This window comes from Saimiri boliviensis, chromosome 2 (genome assembly GCF_048565385.1).
Source record: "Saimiri boliviensis isolate mSaiBol1 chromosome 2, mSaiBol1.pri, whole genome shotgun sequence".
In the NCBI taxonomy this organism is placed as follows: Eukaryota; Metazoa; Chordata; class Mammalia; order Primates; family Cebidae; genus Saimiri; species Saimiri boliviensis.
Window position 1 is genome coordinate 162,004,294 of NC_133450.1, and position 21,985 is coordinate 162,026,278.

The 21,985-nt window shown below is 38.1% G+C and overlaps 1 protein-coding gene across 42 annotated transcripts in view; it reads right to left on the reverse strand.

Moving 5' to 3' along the window:
* PTPRD (protein tyrosine phosphatase receptor type D) overlaps positions 1-21,985 on the reverse strand; it is a 2,307,989-nt gene that overhangs the window by 43,287 nt on the left and 2,242,717 nt on the right. For all 42 annotated transcript variants that reach the window (XM_074394799.1, XM_074394802.1, XM_074394800.1 and 39 more), the window contains 2 exons: positions 13,216-13,335; positions 12,541-12,695 (listed from right to left, as the gene is read on the reverse strand). In XM_074394799.1, coding sequence (XP_074250900.1) covers positions 12,541-12,695; positions 13,216-13,335 — 275 coding nt within the window. The remainder of the gene's footprint in view (positions 1-12,540; positions 12,696-13,215; positions 13,336-21,985) is intronic.

The following is a 21,985-nucleotide window of genomic DNA, read 5'->3' on the forward strand; positions in this document are numbered from 1 at the left end:
ACACAAGAACAGAAAATCAAACACCGCATGTTCTCACTCATAGGCAGGTGTTGAACAATGAGAACACATGGACACAGGGAGGGGAGCATCACACACTGGTGTCTGTGTGGGGGCGAAATAGGGGAGGGACAGCAGGGGGTGGGGAGTTGGGGAGAGATAACATGGGGAGAAATGCCAGATATAGGTGATGGGGAAGAAGGCAGCAAATCACACTGCCATGTGTGTACCTATGCAACAATCTTATATCTTCTTCATATGTACCCCCAAACCTAAAATGCAATTGAAAAAAAAAAAATCAGGTGGCCATTTTGAAAAAAATTAAAAGGCCTTTTTTCCTCCTCTTTTACCTATTTTATAGATTGATCAAAACGCCCTCACTTTGGGTCGTGTTTAGGCATTTTGCTCTTCTCATGCAGTCCTGTGAAGGAAATTCGCATTGCACGTAACTAGGTGATGAGAAGAGAGCAGTGAAAAAGAGATCAGTAAGACTGTGCAGCCTCATCAATGTCATACTAGGGCTCGAAAGTTTGATGGAATAACTTGGAAAGTCCAGCAACTTAGTAGAGTTTGAAGACACCCCTCACCCCGTTATGTTTTGTATCCAAAAAGGATCTTTTTGTTAGCTCAATTTATCATCATTTACTTTGTCTTCAGCATAGAGAATGTTTACATATGCAGGCTTTTATTTCAAAAGGGATTCTCTTCTTTCTGATTTTGGTGCCACTTTATACATTTCTGTAACAAGAAACTCTCTCAGCAGCTCTACTTACGTTAGAGACACAAATGCACCTGATTAATGCTAGTTATCAAGGCAAAAGGTTTAAAAATACTTGCTAAACATTTGTTTATTTATATAAAAGATTTCAGAGTTTTACACAGCTAAATTTAGGCATATAACAAACACTGTGTGTGAAAGAAATATAAATGATTCCAGCAGATGGCATGGTCAGAAGCAAAGTGTGTGCCGAGTGCAAGAAATAAATAGCACAAATCCAAATTGAGAGATCTGAATGGCTATAATTGTAGCACATCTACAGTGGAATCAAGAAGGTCATTTACATTACGTTAAGAAATACAGAAGCAGAGTCTTATATAAGCATGTTACACAAAACGGAGATTTGGCACGTGGGTTACCATTGGACAATGTACCACACACAGTTTTTATTTCGGTTCCAGCAGGAAAACAGTATTGACAAATTTCTTTCTCTCTTTGCTTCCTACTTTATTCAATAGAAGAGGTAACAATAACATCTGCTGCATTTGGCTGGAGCCTGAGTGGAGGAAATTGTAGATGATGGGCCTCCTAGGCATATCGACACTAAAAGGCTCATGCTACAGCCACGGCACAGCCAGGCTAGCACTCCAACGGGAGCGGCAGATACACCAGGCAGCCACTGTGAACCAGAGCAGGGCCTGCCAAGACAGTGTGTAAAGTCATTTGGAGTGGCCTGAAGAGCTTTCCACCATCACAGCTACAGGAACTGCTGCAAGGCAGGGCAAGTTAATCTTTGACATCTTCTCCCATCTCCATTTAGCGTCGTTCTATGATTTTTCTGCTGCTGTAGCTGCACTGGCCAAATGCGCGTGCCCAGCGCATTCAGGGTGCTCCCTGGCTACCCATCAGCTTTTCTTTCCGTTAGTCATGGGCTTGAAGATCTGAGATGCTTAACTTGGATCTAACGTGTCAAAATTACCTACTCCAACCATCTTGGTGCCAAACATAACACTTCCTCTCATTATACGGATGCTTTCTGGTTATTTTCCTAATGTGTCTAGAAAATGTTAAGGGATTCTTTAATCAAATTAATTTGAACAAAGTTTTAAGGACCCTACTGCAGTGGACAACATCCTAGACCAGCAGTCTGAGGACTTGAGTCCAGCAGAAGTCTATGGGAACTCTGTCAACCTCATTGGCCTAATTTTGTTTTCTCCACTCTGAAATTTAAAAAAAATCAAAACAAAAAGGCAAAGGCTACAGGAGGGGAAGTGGTCTGAGAGGCTGGAAATGCCCCTTTCAGGTTTCTGATTCACTGGGAATGAATCACAGTCCTGTTTCTGAGTTCAAAAAGAGGCCCACTAGCCCCAATATATCCCGAATCACAGGAAGATGTAAAGGAAATATTTTTGAGTTGGGATGAAAGGAGAGTTAAGAGCAGAAGTTCTTCCTACCCATAAGCTGATATTGTACTAGCAGTAATCAGGCAGAAGTTATCAAATACACTGTTTGAGAATGGACTTTTTTCCCTACTTACCTACTTCATATACTATTTATAAGCCCAGTATTTTGGGGTCAGCTTAAGGGTCTTTGCTCCTCTCATCCAGCCTGATGAGGACAAGTCACATTGTACTTAGCCAGGCTGATGAGCATAGACAGCAGAGTTCCACCAGTCCAGTAAATAAGGTTCAGCAATGTCGCACTCGCAGGTGGAATAAACGAGGTCATAAATTAGTGGTTGTTTTCCCATCAAAAGGTGAAGTCTGCTTCCCTACTCCTTAAATCTGGAATGGCCCCGACTTGTTTTAAACCAAGGAATGAGGTAAAAAGCCTTTGTCTCAAAAGGTCTTGTGGCTTCCCCTTTGATGTCCTCAGAGCCCTAAGCCCACTGGACCGTGATGAAAGGCCTTGGGGAGAAAGAGAGACCCCCATCAGGCCTTGCTAGCCCTTCAAGCTGACTGAGAAAAAAGCTCAGGAGAGACCAGCAGAACATCCATGTCCTGCCCCAAGTAAACCCACAGATCTGTGAGAAGTAACAGACGACTGTGGTTTTAAGCCACTGTGTCTTGGGTTGGTACCTGTAGGTAGCAATGCTAACTGATAGACGTACCATCCATTCAGCCAACGCCTATCGCACACAGGTGTACCGGAAACAGAAAGACGGTCATAGTATTTTAAAACATGATTCGCTGCTCAACACCAAAACAAATGAACAAAAACAGAAAAAAGAAATATTCTCAAAATAATCGTAATTCTCATAATCCTCTCCCTTTCAGATTATTAAAAGAAATTTCATCATGTGGCTGTTTATCCTTAGAATTGAAGAGTCACAGTTAACCCTGCTCGCTTTTAGCTGGTTCATCTTTTTTAATATACTAGAGATGGACAAACCACAGACTCAACAAGCACTACCGTGCACTGATGAAACACGTAACAGCTGCCTCTCCCTTGATGAACTGCAAGGTAGAGAAGTTGTGAGGGAAGCAGAAGAGGTACAGAGGGAGGTGAGACGGGAAGACAGAGAAAACGAGAGGCTGCTCATGTCCCTTGAAAGAAGGTACAGAAAAACAAAAAACGAAAAATCTTTAAGTATTTGATAAGCAACTTATCTTCGGTACATTTTTATGATTTAAAAATGAAGTGTGCTGTCCCAGAAATCTGTACCCCCAAAAATCAAAGGGCAAAGAATTTCAGGCACCTGCGAGCCTGGGCGGGAGGTCTGACAATGTGACTCACTTTCCTTCCACTCATCTCATCTGTTTTCTTCGGCCTCCACTAAACAATGAAAAAAGGACAGCCGCTAAGTCTTATGCCACTTGAGGGCACTCCTGGGGCTTACTGTTTGGGACTGCCAAAAGGCCGGGCGTGATAGCAACTGTGAATATCAAGCAAGGTGACTGATACCAAAGCACAAAAGACTGGCATTTATCAACTCCAAAGAGCATGGCCCTTAAAAGTAGCCACCATGAGAGGATGAAGATTTACTGCAGCAATGCTGCCAGGGTGCAAAAAATATTTCTGGAACTCCTTTTTGGCAGTAGAGTTGAACACCTATAGCCTTGTTCTTTTGAATTCAGTAAAGGTGGCACATCTTTGTCCTTGAAGGTGGATTTATTTATTTTTCTGGTGACAAGAGACACCAGGAGCCAAGTGTCTGGTTTCTATGGTTAGTGACCAAGGTAAGAAACACTATTACATGACTTTTCAAGTAATCACCCGAGTTCTCTGTATACTTTAAAAGGTTATAATTAAAGGAAGTATCACAAAGAAGTTCTCCAAATGTTTAAAATAAGAGTGCCATTCAAATAAGCTTTTTTAAAAGAAGCTAAAAGCTTTGAGGTGGACTATCATTTGGAAACATTAATTCCACCAAAATTAAAAATCAGTTTTATTACCATAAACAGTGGTTTTCACCTAGGGTGATTTTACCCCCAAAAGGACGTTTGGCTATGCCTAGAACATATTTTTATTGTAAGAATATGGGGAAGGGGGTGAGGGTGGGACATGTTACTGGCATCTGGTGAGCAAAGCCCAGGGATGCTGCTAGATATCCTACAATGTTTGGGACAGCTCTCATAGCAAAAACTCTATGATCTAAAATGTCCAAACTGCTGAAGATGAGAAAGCCTGTTTATAGAAACAATTGGTTCTAAGAAGCAAAGCATTTATTTTAGTGCTATGAAATAATTATAACAGTACTTAACACATTTTTCCATGTTAAATACTCCAGTTGCCACCCATCTTCTATGGTAATGTATACACGCACATGTTTTCCAATGACCTACAACCCAAACTCACGTTTCAGAAAATATAACAGTACTCTTTGTTGGTATTAAGAGGCAATTTAAATAACTATTTGAGGTAAAACAACAATTTTTAAAAGTCAGTAACTGTAAACATTTGTTGACTTCCTTCTACAGAACAGGCTAATTTATCACTTTACACAACTCTTATCTAACGTTTATAAACAATACTGTGAAGGAAATACCACTAATATCCCCACGTTACTGATCAGGGAATTGAGTCTTAGAAAGATTATTTAATCTGCTCAAGGTCACAGATGCAGTAAGTAGTACAGCTGAGATTTGAACTCTGTTTCTTGAACAATTTCAATTGCGGAGTTTGCACTACCAGGCGTTGCTGAGTCCTAAGAGCAGCTTTATCTGCTAGAAGCCACCTCATTTGTAGGTTAGGGACAGTTCAACTCTTATTAGTAAGATATAAATTGAGCAACATGGAAAGTGGTAGTCTGGTAGACACAGAGACTACAAAGGGGTTCTCCTCCAGACTCAGCTTACTAGTGAAGTACGTGCTCTTCGGCAAAGCACTTAACTTTTCAGAGTCTCCATCTCCTTAGCTGGAGACTGAGGGCAACCATAATACACACCTGCCACTCTTACCGTAAACATCAAATCAAGTAAGTAATCGGGAGATGCTCAGTAAACAGTCACTTGCAACAGAAAAGTGAGTTGGTTGCTATTCTTAGGCATGAAATGGGAACAGGATTGGTGATAGGTTCTCAGTTGCCCCTGAAGGAATTTTCATCATACAGACCTGACAGTTACAACTGACAGATTTTGAAGTTAGTTTGGCACTACTATTGGCCTCACCTCTCCTCCACTGTATTTATATCTATCATGCTTCTTTTCAAATAAATTCTCCATTTAATCAGGCCTCCAGAGAGCTCTTCCTAGCACCTCAACTTCTCCGTTTTGAGTTTTACACTTTATACCTACCTGGGGACACTATGCAATTCCTTTTAATGGCCTTTTTTTTTGCGGGGGGGTTCCATTACTTTTAAACTATTTCAGTGGAAGTAAGGTATTTTTCTCTTATAGGAGTGTGCCATCAATAGATTGAAGACCCAGCCTCCTGTTTTATATCACTATGTTGTTTCATAAAGTAAGCATTTGCTTACTTTATAAGCAAATTCTTATACAGGATTATTGGTGTATAAAAAGAGAATGTGGCATAATGAGTTCCACATGGTATAATATTCCTCACCTGAAAAAGTTTTCATAAATAAGGACATAATTTGGACACTCCACCCATTCTTATCGAGAGATGCTGGCATTTTTAACAATCCCACCTTTCATCTACAGAAGGCTGGCATCTCCTATTACCTAATTTACATATGAAAATAAACCCCAGGTTTAAGGAAAATATGGGTCTACGGTTCACATTTGTCAGCATCTCAAAACTATCACATGCCTTGGCAACATTTGTGGTCTTTGATCTGAAGACATCTGAATGGAACATTAGAAGAAATAAAACATGGAATTTAGGATGAATGGTTAAAAGGCATTAAACCATTTCTCACAGCACTCTTAGCTTCTCTGGATCACAAGGTCTTTTGCTTTTATGCTCTTATGCAATGCTTTCCAAAATCCTTGGACTTTGAAAAGGCCATTTTCACCAATATAGAGTTGGGCTTAGAGGTACATGGTTTTGCTATGAATATGGCCTACATCGTTTCCCTGTTGTGCTTCCACATGAAAAGTCAAAAAGTATTATGAAGACTGGAACTTCGGAGTTTCTGGAACTCCAAACTGGCATCTGATTTTTACTGGACCACTTTAGTGGCCTGTTGGTGCTTCTAGGACATTATTGATCTATACCTGGTATGCAGTTCCTATTCCTTCCAGTTTTGAAGAGTGGTTTGATTCTATGATTGTGATAGATTTAAGTGATACTCAGGAAGCTTATTTTATTTTCCTTGAGACTGTTTCAATTAGAAGATCATTTCAGGAGTCGTCATCTATCCCCATTCCAGTATTTTTTCATAAATGAGTATGCTTCTCTTATAAAGAAAAAGTCTTTGTCTTAAGAGGTAATGTGACATGAGATTTAGTATCATGGGTCAAGTTTCATAACTGATTCACTGAAATTACAGATTTGCCCCAATGTATTCATTCCTAACAAATGCAAATACTTAGAGCAAATAGGTTGTCATTTCCCTTTGGTACTAGAATATAAACTTTATAGAATATGTGGTTTAGAATGTAAACCATACATTATTCTAAAAAACAACATACAATACAAGGCTCAAAAAGAGAACAAAATGGCCTTAGTTTCTAAGGGAAAGACTAAGATGATATAGGAAAATGTAATGCATGACCTCTAAGAAATGCTAAGTTTAATAAACAGAAAGTTCTCCTCCAAAATCAAATTTTATAAACAAGATAAAAACAATACTGTATGTCTCTATTCATGCACTGCATATATATGTACATATACGTATGTATGTGTGTGTGTGTGTGTGTGTGTGTGCGCGTTTCATGAAAAGAAAATGACAAGTATCTATTTGACAACCTTTACACATGTATAGTAAAGAGTTAAGTGTAAGGGACTAGGTGGTCTCTTCAATATGAAAAATAAGAACTGGATATAATGATAGATAAACAGGCCACAGACTTTGAAATCAGGAGGAACTGTATATGCCGTATGACCTTGAACAAATCACTTACTACCTCCCTGTGCTTAATGCTCTTTGCAAGCAAAATATATTAGTCTCTGGATCATATGAGTGCTCGGTAATACTTGGAAAACAATAATGGCTCCATGACTGGTCGCTATTATAATTATGTTGAAGAGATTAAGGAATCAAAGACACTCACATGCTAGCAACTGCCTTTGATTTAGAAAGAGTGAAGGAAAGACTAGAATATGGCAATAGGGTATGGAATAAGAAAGGAAGGAGCGACTCCTTCTGATCGGATCAACGGGGAAGGCTTGACAGAGAAATGACCCCAAGAGGACAGCAGAAGGCGGAGCTAAAAACTATCATGGGACCTAAAGTCTGAAGAATCTGCCTGATTTATAGGGCCATGGGGAACATAATGGCCTCGTCACCACTAGTAGTATGAGCTCAGGCAAGTAAGTGGATCTTACTTGGCCTCTGCTGTTTTTTCTTCTGTGAAATGGGAGAATAATATTTCTTCTTGTAAATACCATTGGAAGGGAAAAGCAGTAACATACATAAAGCACTTAGAAAAGGGCCTCTTCAGTTGACAAGAAAGAATATTTGATGTTGAATAAGGGCTCAACTATCCTGAACTATTAGTATGGCTACAGAATGGGGCACTATATCTACATGGAATCATGGAATAGACGGTATGTGAAAGCGTAAGAAATGTAGAGTAATAGAAAAAGCAACCAAGAAATAGTTATAAGGCAAAGATAATTTAAAATAATTAAGCTCTCAAAAAGAAATAGCCCAATATAAAGGGATACAAATATAGTCTCTTGGGTTAAAAAACAAACCAACAAAGCCAGTCCAGCCTTGAAACTCTCTTACTATTTTTGTAAAAATTACTAAAATGCCATATGGAATTCAACAAACTTGGACAAGCAATTATTAAGTGCCTACTAAGGTATAAGAGCTGGGGTAAAAACGTATATAAGCCATTACTCATGCCTTCTAAGATCTCAAGGCACATATGATCTGCACACGTATCGCTAAACATGCAAAGTGTGAACCTATTCTATGAGAATTTAGAGAATAAAGTATTTAACTCTTCCTGTGGGAAGAGGAATGGGGAATCAGCTTCAAACGTTTCTCCAGAGTTACAATTCAAATGTCTACATAATGAAGTAATTTCATAACTGTGTATTAAATAATAGGGAGTGGGAAGGGTTTGGAAAACTGGATAGCGCACTCTAGCTTAGAGAAATTCATGCTCAGGTTTTCAAAAAATTATCATGTATATCAACAAAACCATTCGAAGCCAGTTTGCAACCTTTGCCATACAAAAAGGAAGTGCTATTTAAGTTGGATTATGTATAAAGGTTGAACATCATCAGGGAGTGAAGGGGAACTGTTGAAATTCTAGACCAGATAAATATCTTTTGCTGAGAGGCAGAGAGGAAGATACTTGGAATGTGCATTTATCAGGAGATGGGCCAGGTAGTCAACAATGAGGTGCGAAAAGTGAGATTTGCCTAGATTACAAAGGGCCATGAATGCAATGATAAGCAGTTGAGCCTGCATCTTGAAGGCATCAAAGGCCACGGCAGTAAGTTCCTTTAACAGCATCATTTTAAGAGTTCAAGGGTTTCTCAGGTCTTTATACAAACAGATGTATTATTATAAATGACTCTCTCTAACATACACCATCAACATGTTCTCTCTCGCTGAGAAAAGTCTTATGGAATTACCATAGTGGAAAATATGTACATTTGAAAAAATCCATTCAATTAATGATTTGTATATTTATAAACATCTGCTATTTAATAAAATAGATGGCTCAGGTTACATAGATGATATCCAAGTTCATGTTGAATTTTTCTTCTGAGAGTTCTAAATATACATACAGCTTTTAAAAGGTACTCAGTAATCAAAATTTATTAATAATTTTAAAATACTGCATACTTCTATATGCTATGCACTATCCCAAGTGCTGTATATGTAACTATTTTATGTCATTTCGCTTAATTTTTATAAAATCCTGATTGCTATATACAGTGTTGCCCCATTTTACAGGTGAAGAAACAGAGGTTAAATCATCTGTCCAAAGGCATGCACCCAGTAAGTAAACAAGCTGACATTTCACTTGAGCACTCTATCTCTCCAGAGTGTGTACTCTCAAGGTGGAGATTCTATGCTCTATATAAACTGATGGATGACTAGAGTTGGCCTTTCCTTGTTCGCCTGTTGAACCAGGCCTTCTCTCTTTCAGGAGTGTGGCAGACGCTGTCCTCCTTCACTTTCCGAGGTCCTATCTGCTCTTGTTGCACTAGGCTATCGGTAAAATTCTTTCTTGTGGTTGATTGTTAGAATTTCTTTTATTTAATGGCTTATTTTCGTACTACCATAATTGTCTTTTTCTGTACGGCACCCCAGTCCCACCATTTTTGGGCTACTACCTGACTTCTTTAAAATCTCCTCCATTCTAACAGGACATATTGAGCAGAAGGCTTGGATCTACTATGTCACTACCTACCTCTTTATTACAGAAAAAAAAAAAAGTTTGGTACATAATAAAGGAAATCACAACACAAAATACAGTATTTACATTCCAGACTATTTTTTTGTGATTTCACGGTTAACCATGATCAGGATCCCTTTGTAACACGGCTACTGTGGCTTTTTGCATAGTTTCTTTCTGCTTAGAAATGGTTCCTAAACTAGCATTTTTTGGAATGCTACACTAGTAACTGTCATTTAGAATGAGTTTAATCTGCTGCTTTGTCACGAAAAATTATGCTGTAAAGTTTTAACTTGACTTGTATTCAACTCAAGGATTCATGATAATGTGAATGTTGACAATGTTGACATGACCCTCCCAAATAAAGATGCCAAAATTTCTTACCAGACATATAAAATTACCTATGGGTAATTATTTCACAGAGCTCAGTTTACGCAGTTCCTTTCCCTCATTGTTTTGAAGTTGCTAACAAATTTCTTCCACCAGTATACCTACTCTTCCATTGTTTGTTTCAATAAGCAGCTTCTCCAGAGCCTCAGGCACAGCACTTCCAAATGTCAGCAGCTATTAGCTCAGCACATTCATCTTTGTTTCCTTATTTCTCCTGAGTAGCCTGTCTTTCTCAGAGGTGAGTCCAGGGGGCTTAACATAACATGGATGTGGGGGTGTGTGTGTGTATGTGAGTGTGTGCATGCGAGTGCGTGTATGTTCTCAAAATGAGGCATTACAGCTATTTATCTTATCTCTCATACTTGCTACTACATTGCAAACACCTTTTTATCCATCATGGTATCTGGCATGAAACCTATACCTTGCTACAGAGGGTGAACTGCATTTTAAAAATTAGGTCTTTATTGATCTATCGATCTGTGATTGATCTATTGATTGATTTATCGATCTATTGATCTATCTCCGTTTTCCAGAGCCTCCACTTGACGGAAATGGGAAGAACATTTTGAGAAAGGACAGATTCTGTACTTTGAAATGCAATTTGAAAAAAATCATCATGCTGTTTTCCAATCAACGTCCAAATTATGTGTCTCTAATTTTTGTTCCTATTATCTTAAACATATAATTATGTGTGTGTGTGCAGGGACATGCGTGTGTTTACCGTATTTTTGCCATCAGTCATATAAGGGCAACAATTCTTCTTCCAACCCCAATGTTCTGTTTCTCTATCCTTTGGCCAAATTCTATCTGAAAACATTTCATGTGTTTCCATGTGTGATTTTTGTAATCAAGTTCAGCTCTTACCAAGCAGAGGCACCACACAATCAGGTGCACTGGCTCTCTGAGGCCTGCAAAGAACTGCGTGTAACAGAGCATACAGACTCATCAAAGTAGCACCTTAATTAAAACCAAAAGGCAGGAGAAACAGAAATCTCTTTCGCTGTAAAATCACTTGCTCAAATTAAAAATAATTTTTAGTGTTTTACAATCATGCAGAAAACTGCAACTGAGTAGCCAGTCCTCAAAGGATCCTGTCTTGGATATAGAAAAACAAAATCTAGATAAGACTTGAGGACTACTGTGCCACCATCTTCTTAGTTTATCAGTACTTGAAGCCAACTTTGTAGCCTCTCACTTCTCTTGACCCAACGTAATTCTCTGAACCCAACATACTCTCGTTATGAACATCAAACAAAAGCATAGGGAACTGCTCTGAAATTAGTCACATACTCTACATAAATACAAGTTAATGTTATTACTGGTTTTTATCGAGGAAAATATTTACTGGAAAAGAGTAACTTTATCCTGTTTGGAATTTGCCAGTCCATTGTTTAATAATGAGCATTGTAGCATAACTTGGCTAGGTAAATTTCATCGCTTTTATTCTGATCAATCCGTTGACCCCATCTTCCAAAAAACTAGCCCCTTTTCTAGGGTCTATGGTATTATATTACAGTATATCATGGGGTATGAAATAAAGTTATGGTATTAAGTCATGATAGAAGTGATTTTGGATTGATGCTTTCTTGTGTTTTTCCAATACTCCCACACTTGTATTTAATTGTCTGTGCAAGAAGCACTATTTATTCATATTAGGATTACTCGAGTTATAAAGAACTATCATGAAGTCATATGTACTATACATTTACATAGTAATAAATAGACTCTTATCAGATAGCTTGAGTAGTCTGTTAGAAATGTTACTTAATAGGTACTCAAGCAACTGGAAGAAATCAGTGTAATCTTTAAAAATCTTTAAACATTTATATATATTTCAGTCTGTGTGGTGATGTAGATGTTACTCAGATTTAAGCAAAAAATACAAACTATACATTTCAAGAGAATCACAAGCTTATTATCGCTGAATACATAACTTCTTCCAAATTATAGATCTTGTATATATTCTATTAAATGAATTTTTAAAAATCAAATTAGTGACTTGTTATATGAGACTTGATATTACTAATATACAGAAGGCATCTTTAAGCCATAAGATAGTCTCCCTAATGCTTATATTATTTTTATTTTGTTCAGGAATTATTTTTGTTCAATATTTTTTCCCTATAAATGGTGAAAAGGTTCTATCAGTCCAGCCCACAAGAACTTAACAATATAAATTTGATTTTAAGAGTATTCCTCCACATATTATTTTTGTTTTACATATTTATAGCCATGTGCACACTTAATTTTGTGTTTCTTTTTATTGGGAAAAGATAACAGCGATGGGCCACAGCTGCTTACTCTCTCCAGGGGAAATAAGCATCTATGTCAAATCCATCCTCCTGATGTTAGCATAGGCCTCATTTGACCAAAAGAGACCTATATTATTTATAAAGGCATTTTCTATCCCAGAACGTCAAGAAGTTGTAAAAACATCCAATGAGGCACAATTTAGCTTTCTGTTTCCTCAAAAACCTCCTGACTGCAAGTGAAACAAAGGCTTCTTACCTGCAGTGCACAACCATCGGACCAGCATCAGGAGGGTTACAGGTTTTGACTCTTCGTAAGAAAGCTAGAAAAGGTGTAGGGTGTTCTGGAACACCATGATCAGGCCAGGCGGTGAACTGGAATTGTCTCACTTCTCTCTTCTCACTGGAACCATTCTGTGAAGTAAGAATATCAGCTGAAATTCTCTTTTCTCAGCCTCAGGTGGTAATGCCGAATAACAGGGAAGAAGAAATGCTAAAATGTGCTGTCTTAATCCCTTTCTCCCACCCTATATCCTTTGGGAAGACACAGTTGTTAGAGACAGAAACCCCAAGGTATTTGTAAATGACAAATATTTGCTCAGGAAGACAAAACTCTAAGGTGAGAAGCATTACATGTTTTAGGTTTAACTACCATGAGAGCTCCTATCACATTTATTTTACAGGAAGAATTAGTTCTTCTTCATCTATTCTTCATTGGCTGAAACTTTCATTCAGAGCAAGAGTTTTATATTTCCTGATAAATCGCCAGACAAGAAGAAAAATGGCTGAGCGATAATGGAAGATTTATTTCATTCTTCACTGTTGCTGTTGGGATCAAGATTTAAGTAAAGCCTTAAGAGATCTGATTTCTCAAAAGCAGCTTTCTTTAAACAATAGAGAGGGGAAAGAGAGGAGAAAAAGATAAAAAGCAAACCTTGTAAAGTGCAAATGTTCGAACACAATATGTGGCCAGCTCCACAGTATCAAGCAGCGTTACTTGAACCAGTCCGTGGGTTTCAGTGCCTCTACTGGGCCAATACTGGTCACACTTCACCTACAAGAAACAAGTGACACATTCAGGGCAAATGCTCATCAATTTCTCTATTAACTTTACTTTGAGTTGCTGTGGAAGGAAAACAGCTTCTCTGCATTTCATTTTATGTTGATCTTTTTCCGGCATGCATTTTTGTCATCCCAATATATGTAAATTACTGCTCTGATGCCAATATAAACCACATTTTTCAAACTGGTAGGAATACTAAACAGAAACAGATTCAATTTTCCTGGAGAAAAATAAGTTGCCGATCGTTGCTGGGTAAAATGCAGAGAGAAGGATTTGAAACTTCAGTGTGGTTGAAAAGAAAACAAATGTATCCTGGGACAGATGTTATGAATCGCATCAGGAAGATGACAATTTAGCATTTAAACTACATGGTAAGATAGTTAGTGTTAATTCATCAAGATTTAAAAGGCACAAGGTATTTCATCTTGAGCTACCACAACTTCGAAATATGCTTGTTTAAAGAAAAGTAGAAATAATTGGAAAATCAATCAACGTATACTAAACAACATAAGCATGTGCTTTTTTTTAAACACAAGATAAATGTTATTTGTATCCAGAGCAAATTAAACCTATAATGTCTACAGGGAAAAGAGCTGTCTGTTCTTTAAAAAGAGTCTCAGAGGTCATACACTAACATTACAAAGTTTAAATAATTTAAAATTCATTCAAGATGAATACAATTTCTATGTGGAGTGGAACAAAAACACATACAAAGTATTCAACCTAATTAGTTTAACACACAACAAAGAATAATTCCAAGTCTGCAGTAAGCCTCAAATTCATTGAATGAGTCTGTGGGATATTAAAAAGTATAATGAAAAATAACAAACAGCACTATATTTTTGTACTAAGGCCATAGATCACACTGTATTTACCCTTTCTATCTCAGATTCCTTTTTTAATGGGAGTAATTCTTAAGAGAAGCCAGCTGAGATACATTTCTCTAGGTAAAGAAAGCTCCTAGCAGTATTTTACAAAAGGGAATACACCTTTGTCTATTTGAAAAAGAAAGAAGGGAAAATCACAATCTTTGGATTTGAACAAAGGCAATAAAGCATTATCATTATAGACACTAGAAATTTTTTGGTCCAGTGAATAGAATTATTACATAATGATTTGTTTTTGTTTAATATGAGTATTCATAGCATTCCATGAATAATATTGTAATTTTGTCTTTCACAGAGATAGCATCTGTTCCTCTGAGGACTGGGCTCTTTCCATGAAACTACTGGACCTTCTAAGAAAGGGAGAGGTTTTATCCTGTACACAATTTCCTAGACAAGACAATAAAGAAAGCGTTTTACTCTACAGTTATATAGTAAGCCAGATATTAAATTCACAAGGTTTGATTCCTATGTCTTGATTTCAACTTTGAGACCACACAAACATCACCTTTTTAATGAAAACAAACAAATATGGTTCACAATGAGACAAAACTTTTGTCTTAATAAGATTAAAAAAGTACTTCGTGTGTTTCCTAGTTGTGCGGTTGTACAAAAACAGCCTTCTGTGTTTATTTCTCTCCTTTTTTTTTTTTTTGAGATGGAGTCTCGCTTTGTTGCCAGGCTGGAGTGCAGTGGCGTGATCTTGGCTCACTGCAATATCTGCCACCTGGGTTTAAGCGATTCTCCTTTCTCAGCCTCCCAAGTAGCTGAGACTGCAAGAGCACACCACCACACCCAGCTAATTTTTTTTGTATTTTTAGCAGAGATGGGGTTTCACTGTGTTAGCCAGGATGGTCTCAGTCTCCTGACCTCATGATCTGCCTCCCTCGGCCTCCCAAAGTGCTGAGATTACAGGTGTGAGCCACTGTGCCCGGTCCCCTGTGTTTCTTATTTCTATCATTTGTCCTTACTCAAAGAGATAACAACACAGGGAAAGAACAATTCCTGGAGGAGAATACTGACGTAGAGTGACCAGGCATGGGCATCATCATATGTTCTTTCACCATCCGCTAAACCCAGGTCCCAGCAGACACATGCAGCAGAAGCTACCATCTGAACAGAACCAGTATTACATAGGCAGTCATGATTTAGATGAGAAAGAAAAAAAAACAAAAATTATGCCAAAGGCTTTGTTTTAAACCATGAAATAGATGTCAAGTTCATGTCTCCCAGCAGAGGACAAAAAAGTAACTTTGGAGGCCTCATATTGTCATATTCGAGAAGACATCAATAATATGTTGGGTTAAAGATTCAAGAGAGAACTTCAAACTCATCATTTAATAGTTTCAGCTGGATAGCAACCCTTTCGATTTAAAATAAACCAATCAAATCCCTGAGGACAAATATCACTATGATGTGCCCTAAACAGCACATTAATGCAACAAAATGTTGCACATTAACAGCACATTAATACAACAGATGCAGTCAGTTCAATGCACTGAACCAAATTCAACATAATTATATTTCAGAACTGGGACTTGGTTACACTTAGACGTTTTAGTGAGGTAAGAAGAGGCGATGAAGGAGAGAATGAGAAGCCAACCTTTACATAACTTTTGGAAAAATCACTCCACTATTTAATGACTCTCCATCTACAAATCTGCTCCATACCTAAGAAGCAGGAAAAACTAAAATTATCTTAATCCTTACATTTCTCGTAATAAGTTTGAAATTGCAGCTATTATTGGCTTAGACTCTGACCCCTTTAGAAAAAAAAATACCACAAAGCATTACTATAGGAGTAAATGCTGTGAAAATTTCTAGCTAAAAGAAGAAAAAAGTTGCTTTTCTACTCAATTTGAATAATGCATTTTAATCTTATTATTTACCAAAAGCAAAATAAACATTTCAAACTCAAGTGCAAAAATCTGGAGCAATTTTTAAAAGCAGATTTCTTTAAATATTACCATTTTCTCTCAGGAAATATTTCTCAAAAGGAGCTTATGAAAAATAAATATGTTAACGTATGTGAAAATGCACACACATGGCCTCAGCATTGGGATTAGAAGCTTTCCCTGAGGTTATCTGAATTGTGACAGGAATACATTTTTCCCTTTGCTGGCAAGCACCTCAGCACTTCCTTTCTTGACCTCATTCTTTTAGCAGCCTGCACACCTTCCTCTGATTTTGGAGGGCTAAATTTAAGGGCTTGAAGTTACTGATGAATATTATTTTAAGTGTCATCTTTTGCCACATGCTAAACATGATTTCAGATTTCAGCAGTGGGGGCAAGTATTGAAGTAGTGAGGAAAAAACACAAGGAGAACAATAGAAATACTTTAACTTTCCTAATTTCTAATTTTTCTTTCTGAAATTCCTGCACCCTTATCTAATTAGCGAGTGTCAATGAACTATCTCCATTTTTCTCTCTTAAAATGTTTTCCTTTGACAACAGCCCTTCCCTGACTCAGTTTTCCTAAGAGAACATCTCATAAGGTATTTCTAGAGTGACTGCTTGTTAGGCTTCACACATAAAGCCAACTGTGACATGAGAAATGAAGGCAGCTCCCTTTGAGTACGTAAGAACTAGAAGGCAGGGGCTACTGAATGCAAATACCGCTTTTTGCCTTTTTCTATTTGCTTGAGAATAGACAGAAGCGGCCTTCAGGGCTGACTGATCGCAGGGTCAGGCAGAGTCTTCCTGGATGCCTGGAAAACTGCTTCTGTTTCCAGGACTAAAACCTCGCTGCCTCATCTGTAAAATGGGAACAATATCTCCAGCATATCAGAGCTACTGTGGAGACTGAAAATGGGGCACTTAAAACACATAACCCAATGACTAGCACAGACAGACATTCAACAAACGCTAGCTATTATTGACTATCAGTCCATGACATTCTGGCCTCAACCCATCAGCCTTATTGACTAAGTGGAGATGTTTTTAAACTTCCTGGTTCTTCAAATAGGTGGTTCTGAGATTCCAAACAATTCCCTTAATCTACCTGCACCCCCATCTCTTCTGAGAGGAGAATGTGTTCAACTCTGAAGTGGAAAAGAAGAAAAGCAGAACTTGTTACTCAGGCTGTGGTTTAGAAATATCACCCAGTAACTTTATTTGAAGCTAAAACTGAATGAGACAGTTCAGATTTTTGGCTGAATTTGGGGGGACATTTCTTTTTATTATCACAAAGTAATTACCCTTAAGTGAAGCTTTCATTCTATAATTCTGAAAAGAACAGGTTGATCCCTGCTAAATTTATGCCACGGAATTAATTTCCTTTACCTTTCTCATGACAAACTACCAAAATCAAGTCGATGGAATAATAAAACATATTTAAAAGTATTTCTAAAACACTTGTCAGTGCAAGTATCTGGTAGATGCTGATCCAGTAGGTCTGCTGAACATGCTTTGGGAGAAAGGCTGACTCTCATTCTAGACTCTATTTACTTTGATGCGGCTTATCTTGGGAGTGCTCGGCATATCGTAGGCACTCAATGAGTGGTAGCCAACTTTATAATCAATTAACTGTGGCTTATTTTTTAAATTGTCTAAAACTTTCTGAAAACAAAAGTTCTTCATCTCAATTTAATAAAGACTTACTGAGCATGGCAACATGGCAAGGCCTCAGAATTCCAACTGTAACAAACTGAAACCTACAAAGGGTGGTGGCATTGCTAATCCAAAATATATCTGCTGCATGGTACTTTGAAAAGTCTGCTTTGGACAGGATTATTTAGCCAAAGAAGGACTTAGAATAGGCAATAACTGATATGTGGGATACTATAACTTATTGCTAAAAGTGACTGTAAATTCACAGCTAGTAAGTTTGGGCACAGTGGTTGTTTAAGCATTAGCATTCTGCAAGGAATGGACAAGCAGGCTAACATTAGGTAACACAAGTCAAAATTATTTTTGGGAGTGAGGGATTGTTGGTATCCTTTTGTAAATACTCAAGGAGACTATAACAAGAGAAAGTTTTAGACAAGTATCAGAAACTTTAGTGGACAGAAATATTAAATGCTGAACTGTTTATTTCTACAGGTTATAATAACTATTCTGGAAATTTTTAAGACCATATTGAATACTTGATTTTCACAATAAGGACAGAGATCATCTCAGTGATTCTCTTTTAACGACAGTGTAGTTCTCTGCACTCAATCAATATTTGGGTACATCTCCTCCCAACTGGCAGTCGGTCTGTTTTGTGTATTTCCCGCTTTTAAGCTATCTTTACTAACCACTACTGAGTAGCGGACAAAAAGGTACTATAATATTTGAATTGCGAGTGATATTAAAGCGTTTGACCACCAGTACAGCTTTTCATATATACAGTCATAAAGCTGAAAAACATTATTCTCAAAATAAACCGAATTATATATCATAAAATTGCTTCCCAGTTCATTGAACCATTCAAACACTTTGCAAACTGTTCAGTGATTTATAAAAGTTTTTCTATAAATTTTGTTTGGTGTGTCTGCCAGAGGTTGACATAGGAAGCTGCCCTCAACTTTTCCAATGACCACCCCCCCACCAAATTGAAAGTCATTAAGTCTCAAGTTTCTGGCACTTTGTCCTAACCAGAGCAGAACTGTGTGAGGTGCCTCTTTCTCACTGCCAAGTAGCACGTTGGTATCAGCTCTTCCCACATGGCTTGGGTCCTACCTCAGCCCTGAACACTCCTGAAAAGCACCTGGATGCCCCACATAGCCCTATAGCTACTTCTACTTCTGCCTTGGCCTTCCCAGCAGGTGCCTTTGACTCCAGTGTCAGCTCTTCTAAACAGTATCATTTGATGACTCAGTGTTACAGTAAAAAGATAATTTATTTGTAGCCGCTAGTATGAATGCATTTCAATATTTTAACAACCAGTACGTGCTGGGTATTTAGTGGCGGAATACTGTCCTTTCTAGAAATTCTGCTGATAAAGGACACAGGAAAAAAAAAACAAACACTGGACCTTAAACAACAGTACACAGAGAGATTAATTCCTACTTTTGAAAACCTTAGAAATGAGACCAAATCCAGCACAGCAGAACCACAGACATGAATGCAGAGAATGAGAAAGGCTTTGTACAACGTCATCAGGAGAAGAATTGCATCTCCTCCTCCCATTCCCGCTCTTTACTCAGGCCATGAGGACTCTCATTGGCTTTAAGAGGAATGCTTTGAGCCAGAATCTGTCAGCTGCCCTTCTAAGTAGAGAAGGTGGGGTGGGGAAAGAAGGTAGATAATCCAGAAAGCTAACAAACAGCAAGAAATTGGTGGGTTTCTTTCTCTTTTATCTGACACTGTGTCCGCTGAAAAGAGAAAACCAAGAGTGTGGAACTTGCTAGATAAGGACCCAAACATCCTTTAGATTGCCAACGTGAGCATCATTCTTTTTGATACCGGTGTCCTATTTACATTAAGTATCCACCATTTTCAAAAACAATCCCATACATCATGCCGACTCCAAAGGCAATGTTTGTGCTGCTAGTCCTCAAGTTGCTTAAGGAAAAAAAAAACCAAAAAACAAAAAAACAGTTTCTGTTGCCCTAGATAGGCAGCGCTTTAGGCTGCAGTTTGAGAAATTAAATGTTCAAGGCCTTTGGCGCTTCCAGTTCCATTTGGAAAAGGACACGGACCTGGCATTTGGAAAGCATTTGCTCTCCATTAAACTAACCGAACCTTGACAGACCAGAAGGGCCAAGAATTAGTCTGCCACTGGCCAAGGCTGGGCTTTCCAAAACCGATAACAGCAATGAAAACAGTAACACTGCCATTTATAATCTTCAGTGGGATTCTGTCAAACTTTAAACCAAAAGGATCTCACAATTTGAAAAGAATCTCAAGCTCTGTTTTATAGGAAAAGAAGAAAATGTTTCACCACCATCTCTTTTTCTACTGCTCCATGCTCAGAATTGCCCTCTTAGCCACGAAACAAAATGTGTACGTGTCTATATCTTACCTTCACTGTGTGCTAGGGGAAATTTAATAAGGTGACATTCAAGGACTGGGGAAGACACAGGAGGAGGAATGCGTGGTTATTAGGTCAGAAGTGTCCCACCAGGCAAATGTCAAGTTCCCTACATTTTTAACAAAGTGAAGTTAACACCAGCCCAGTCCCTTTGTCCTTGACAGCATCTAATCTCCATTCATTAGCACAAATCACAAAATTTTAGTAGGGCAGGAATTTTCCCATTCTTTGGCCTAAGATACAACTAAAGTCATGATGCACAAAACATTTGATCTGCTTTACTAATGTATGGCATCATCTGGTTTGTATGATTCCCTATCTGGAAACGGAAAATGGTACTTAAGATAGCTTGGAAACCAAGAATAGAATTCTTCATTTCTAGCCCTATATTTTCACTCCGAATTAACACAGCCCACAGTGGATTACAATAGAAATCATGACCCATTTGATGAGTGTCAAAATTTCACTACCCATCTCCAACACCTATAACACTAAGGAAGTTACAAATAGCTCTTTACGTGAATCAACCCCCACCACAAAGGCTGCAAAGACAAGATAAGCAATGGGTCTCTACAATGGGCAAGGAATGAAGGCAGGCTGGTGAGGTGAAGTGACAGATATATGCTAACCCTGACTAAGCCTTTCAACTTCTAACACTAACCAGGATGACCCAAGAACTTTCTAAGTTGAGGCTGATAACATTCCCTCTGTGTTCCGTACTTCAAGATGGGAGACAGAGAAAGAGAGAGCCAAGAGCAGATAGATAAAAGGAAAAAAAAGTACACTAAATAACACACACTAAAAAATAATTTAATGTACACTTTAAAAAGCAGACAAATCCCACCTCGGAGATTCCAAGTCTACAGGCAAGGCTGCCAATCATGTGCCCCAGCCATCCACAAATAATATCCTTGGAGTGGAAATCCCAGCTGTATACATTTTACTTTCCCTCCAAGTGCTTCATTTTTTCCAAACTTTTTCCTCCTTCCATGTGGTTGCTCAGACCAATTTGAGTGTGTGCTTATTGGCATGTTATGAAACATGGAAACAATTAGAAACCACATTCAAGGGCACTAGAATGACTTGCTACAGAATCAATGAACTACGCAGAACTTGAGAGGATTTGGCAATAAAGATGGAAACTGTGGAATAAAACCCACTAACAGTATTTCATATTACACAGTACAGTCTACAACAGTTTTGAACTGATCTGTGTGTTTCAGGCAGCAATCACGCTTTACCTTCAAAATCTCTTTTCTATCATTAAAAAAAAAATCTTTATATGCCCTAATGAAATTCATATGAAATACTCAACTTAGACTTTTCCTTCAGGGTTGATAGTTGAATGTATACACCAGGCAAAGAGTCTTCTCAGTTAAGTTTGGGATTGTTTAAAGGCCACATGTGAAGGCTAATAATGGCATTTGAAAATCAAAGAACTCATGTTTTCAAGTAATCAACTTAAGTCCCAAGTCATACTTCACACTTAAAAGGGTTTCTTTAGCCATGCAAATACTAAGAATGATCAGTTCTCAAAAAAGATGAAAGGGAAACTTCTAACACCTGCTGAGGAACCCAGCAGGCTTTTGTCTCAGTGAGCTGTTCTAACTCACCAAATGTATTAATACAAGTGCTGTTGATAAAACTCAGATCTGAGTGACAACTTACGAGTGAACCAACCAGGCAAGTGCTGGCTCAAGCCTGCAATCTAAACACTCTGGGGGCCAAGGTGGGAGGACTGCTTCAGGCCAGGAGTTTGAGAACAGCCTGGGCAACAAAGTGACAGTCTAGTTGCTACAA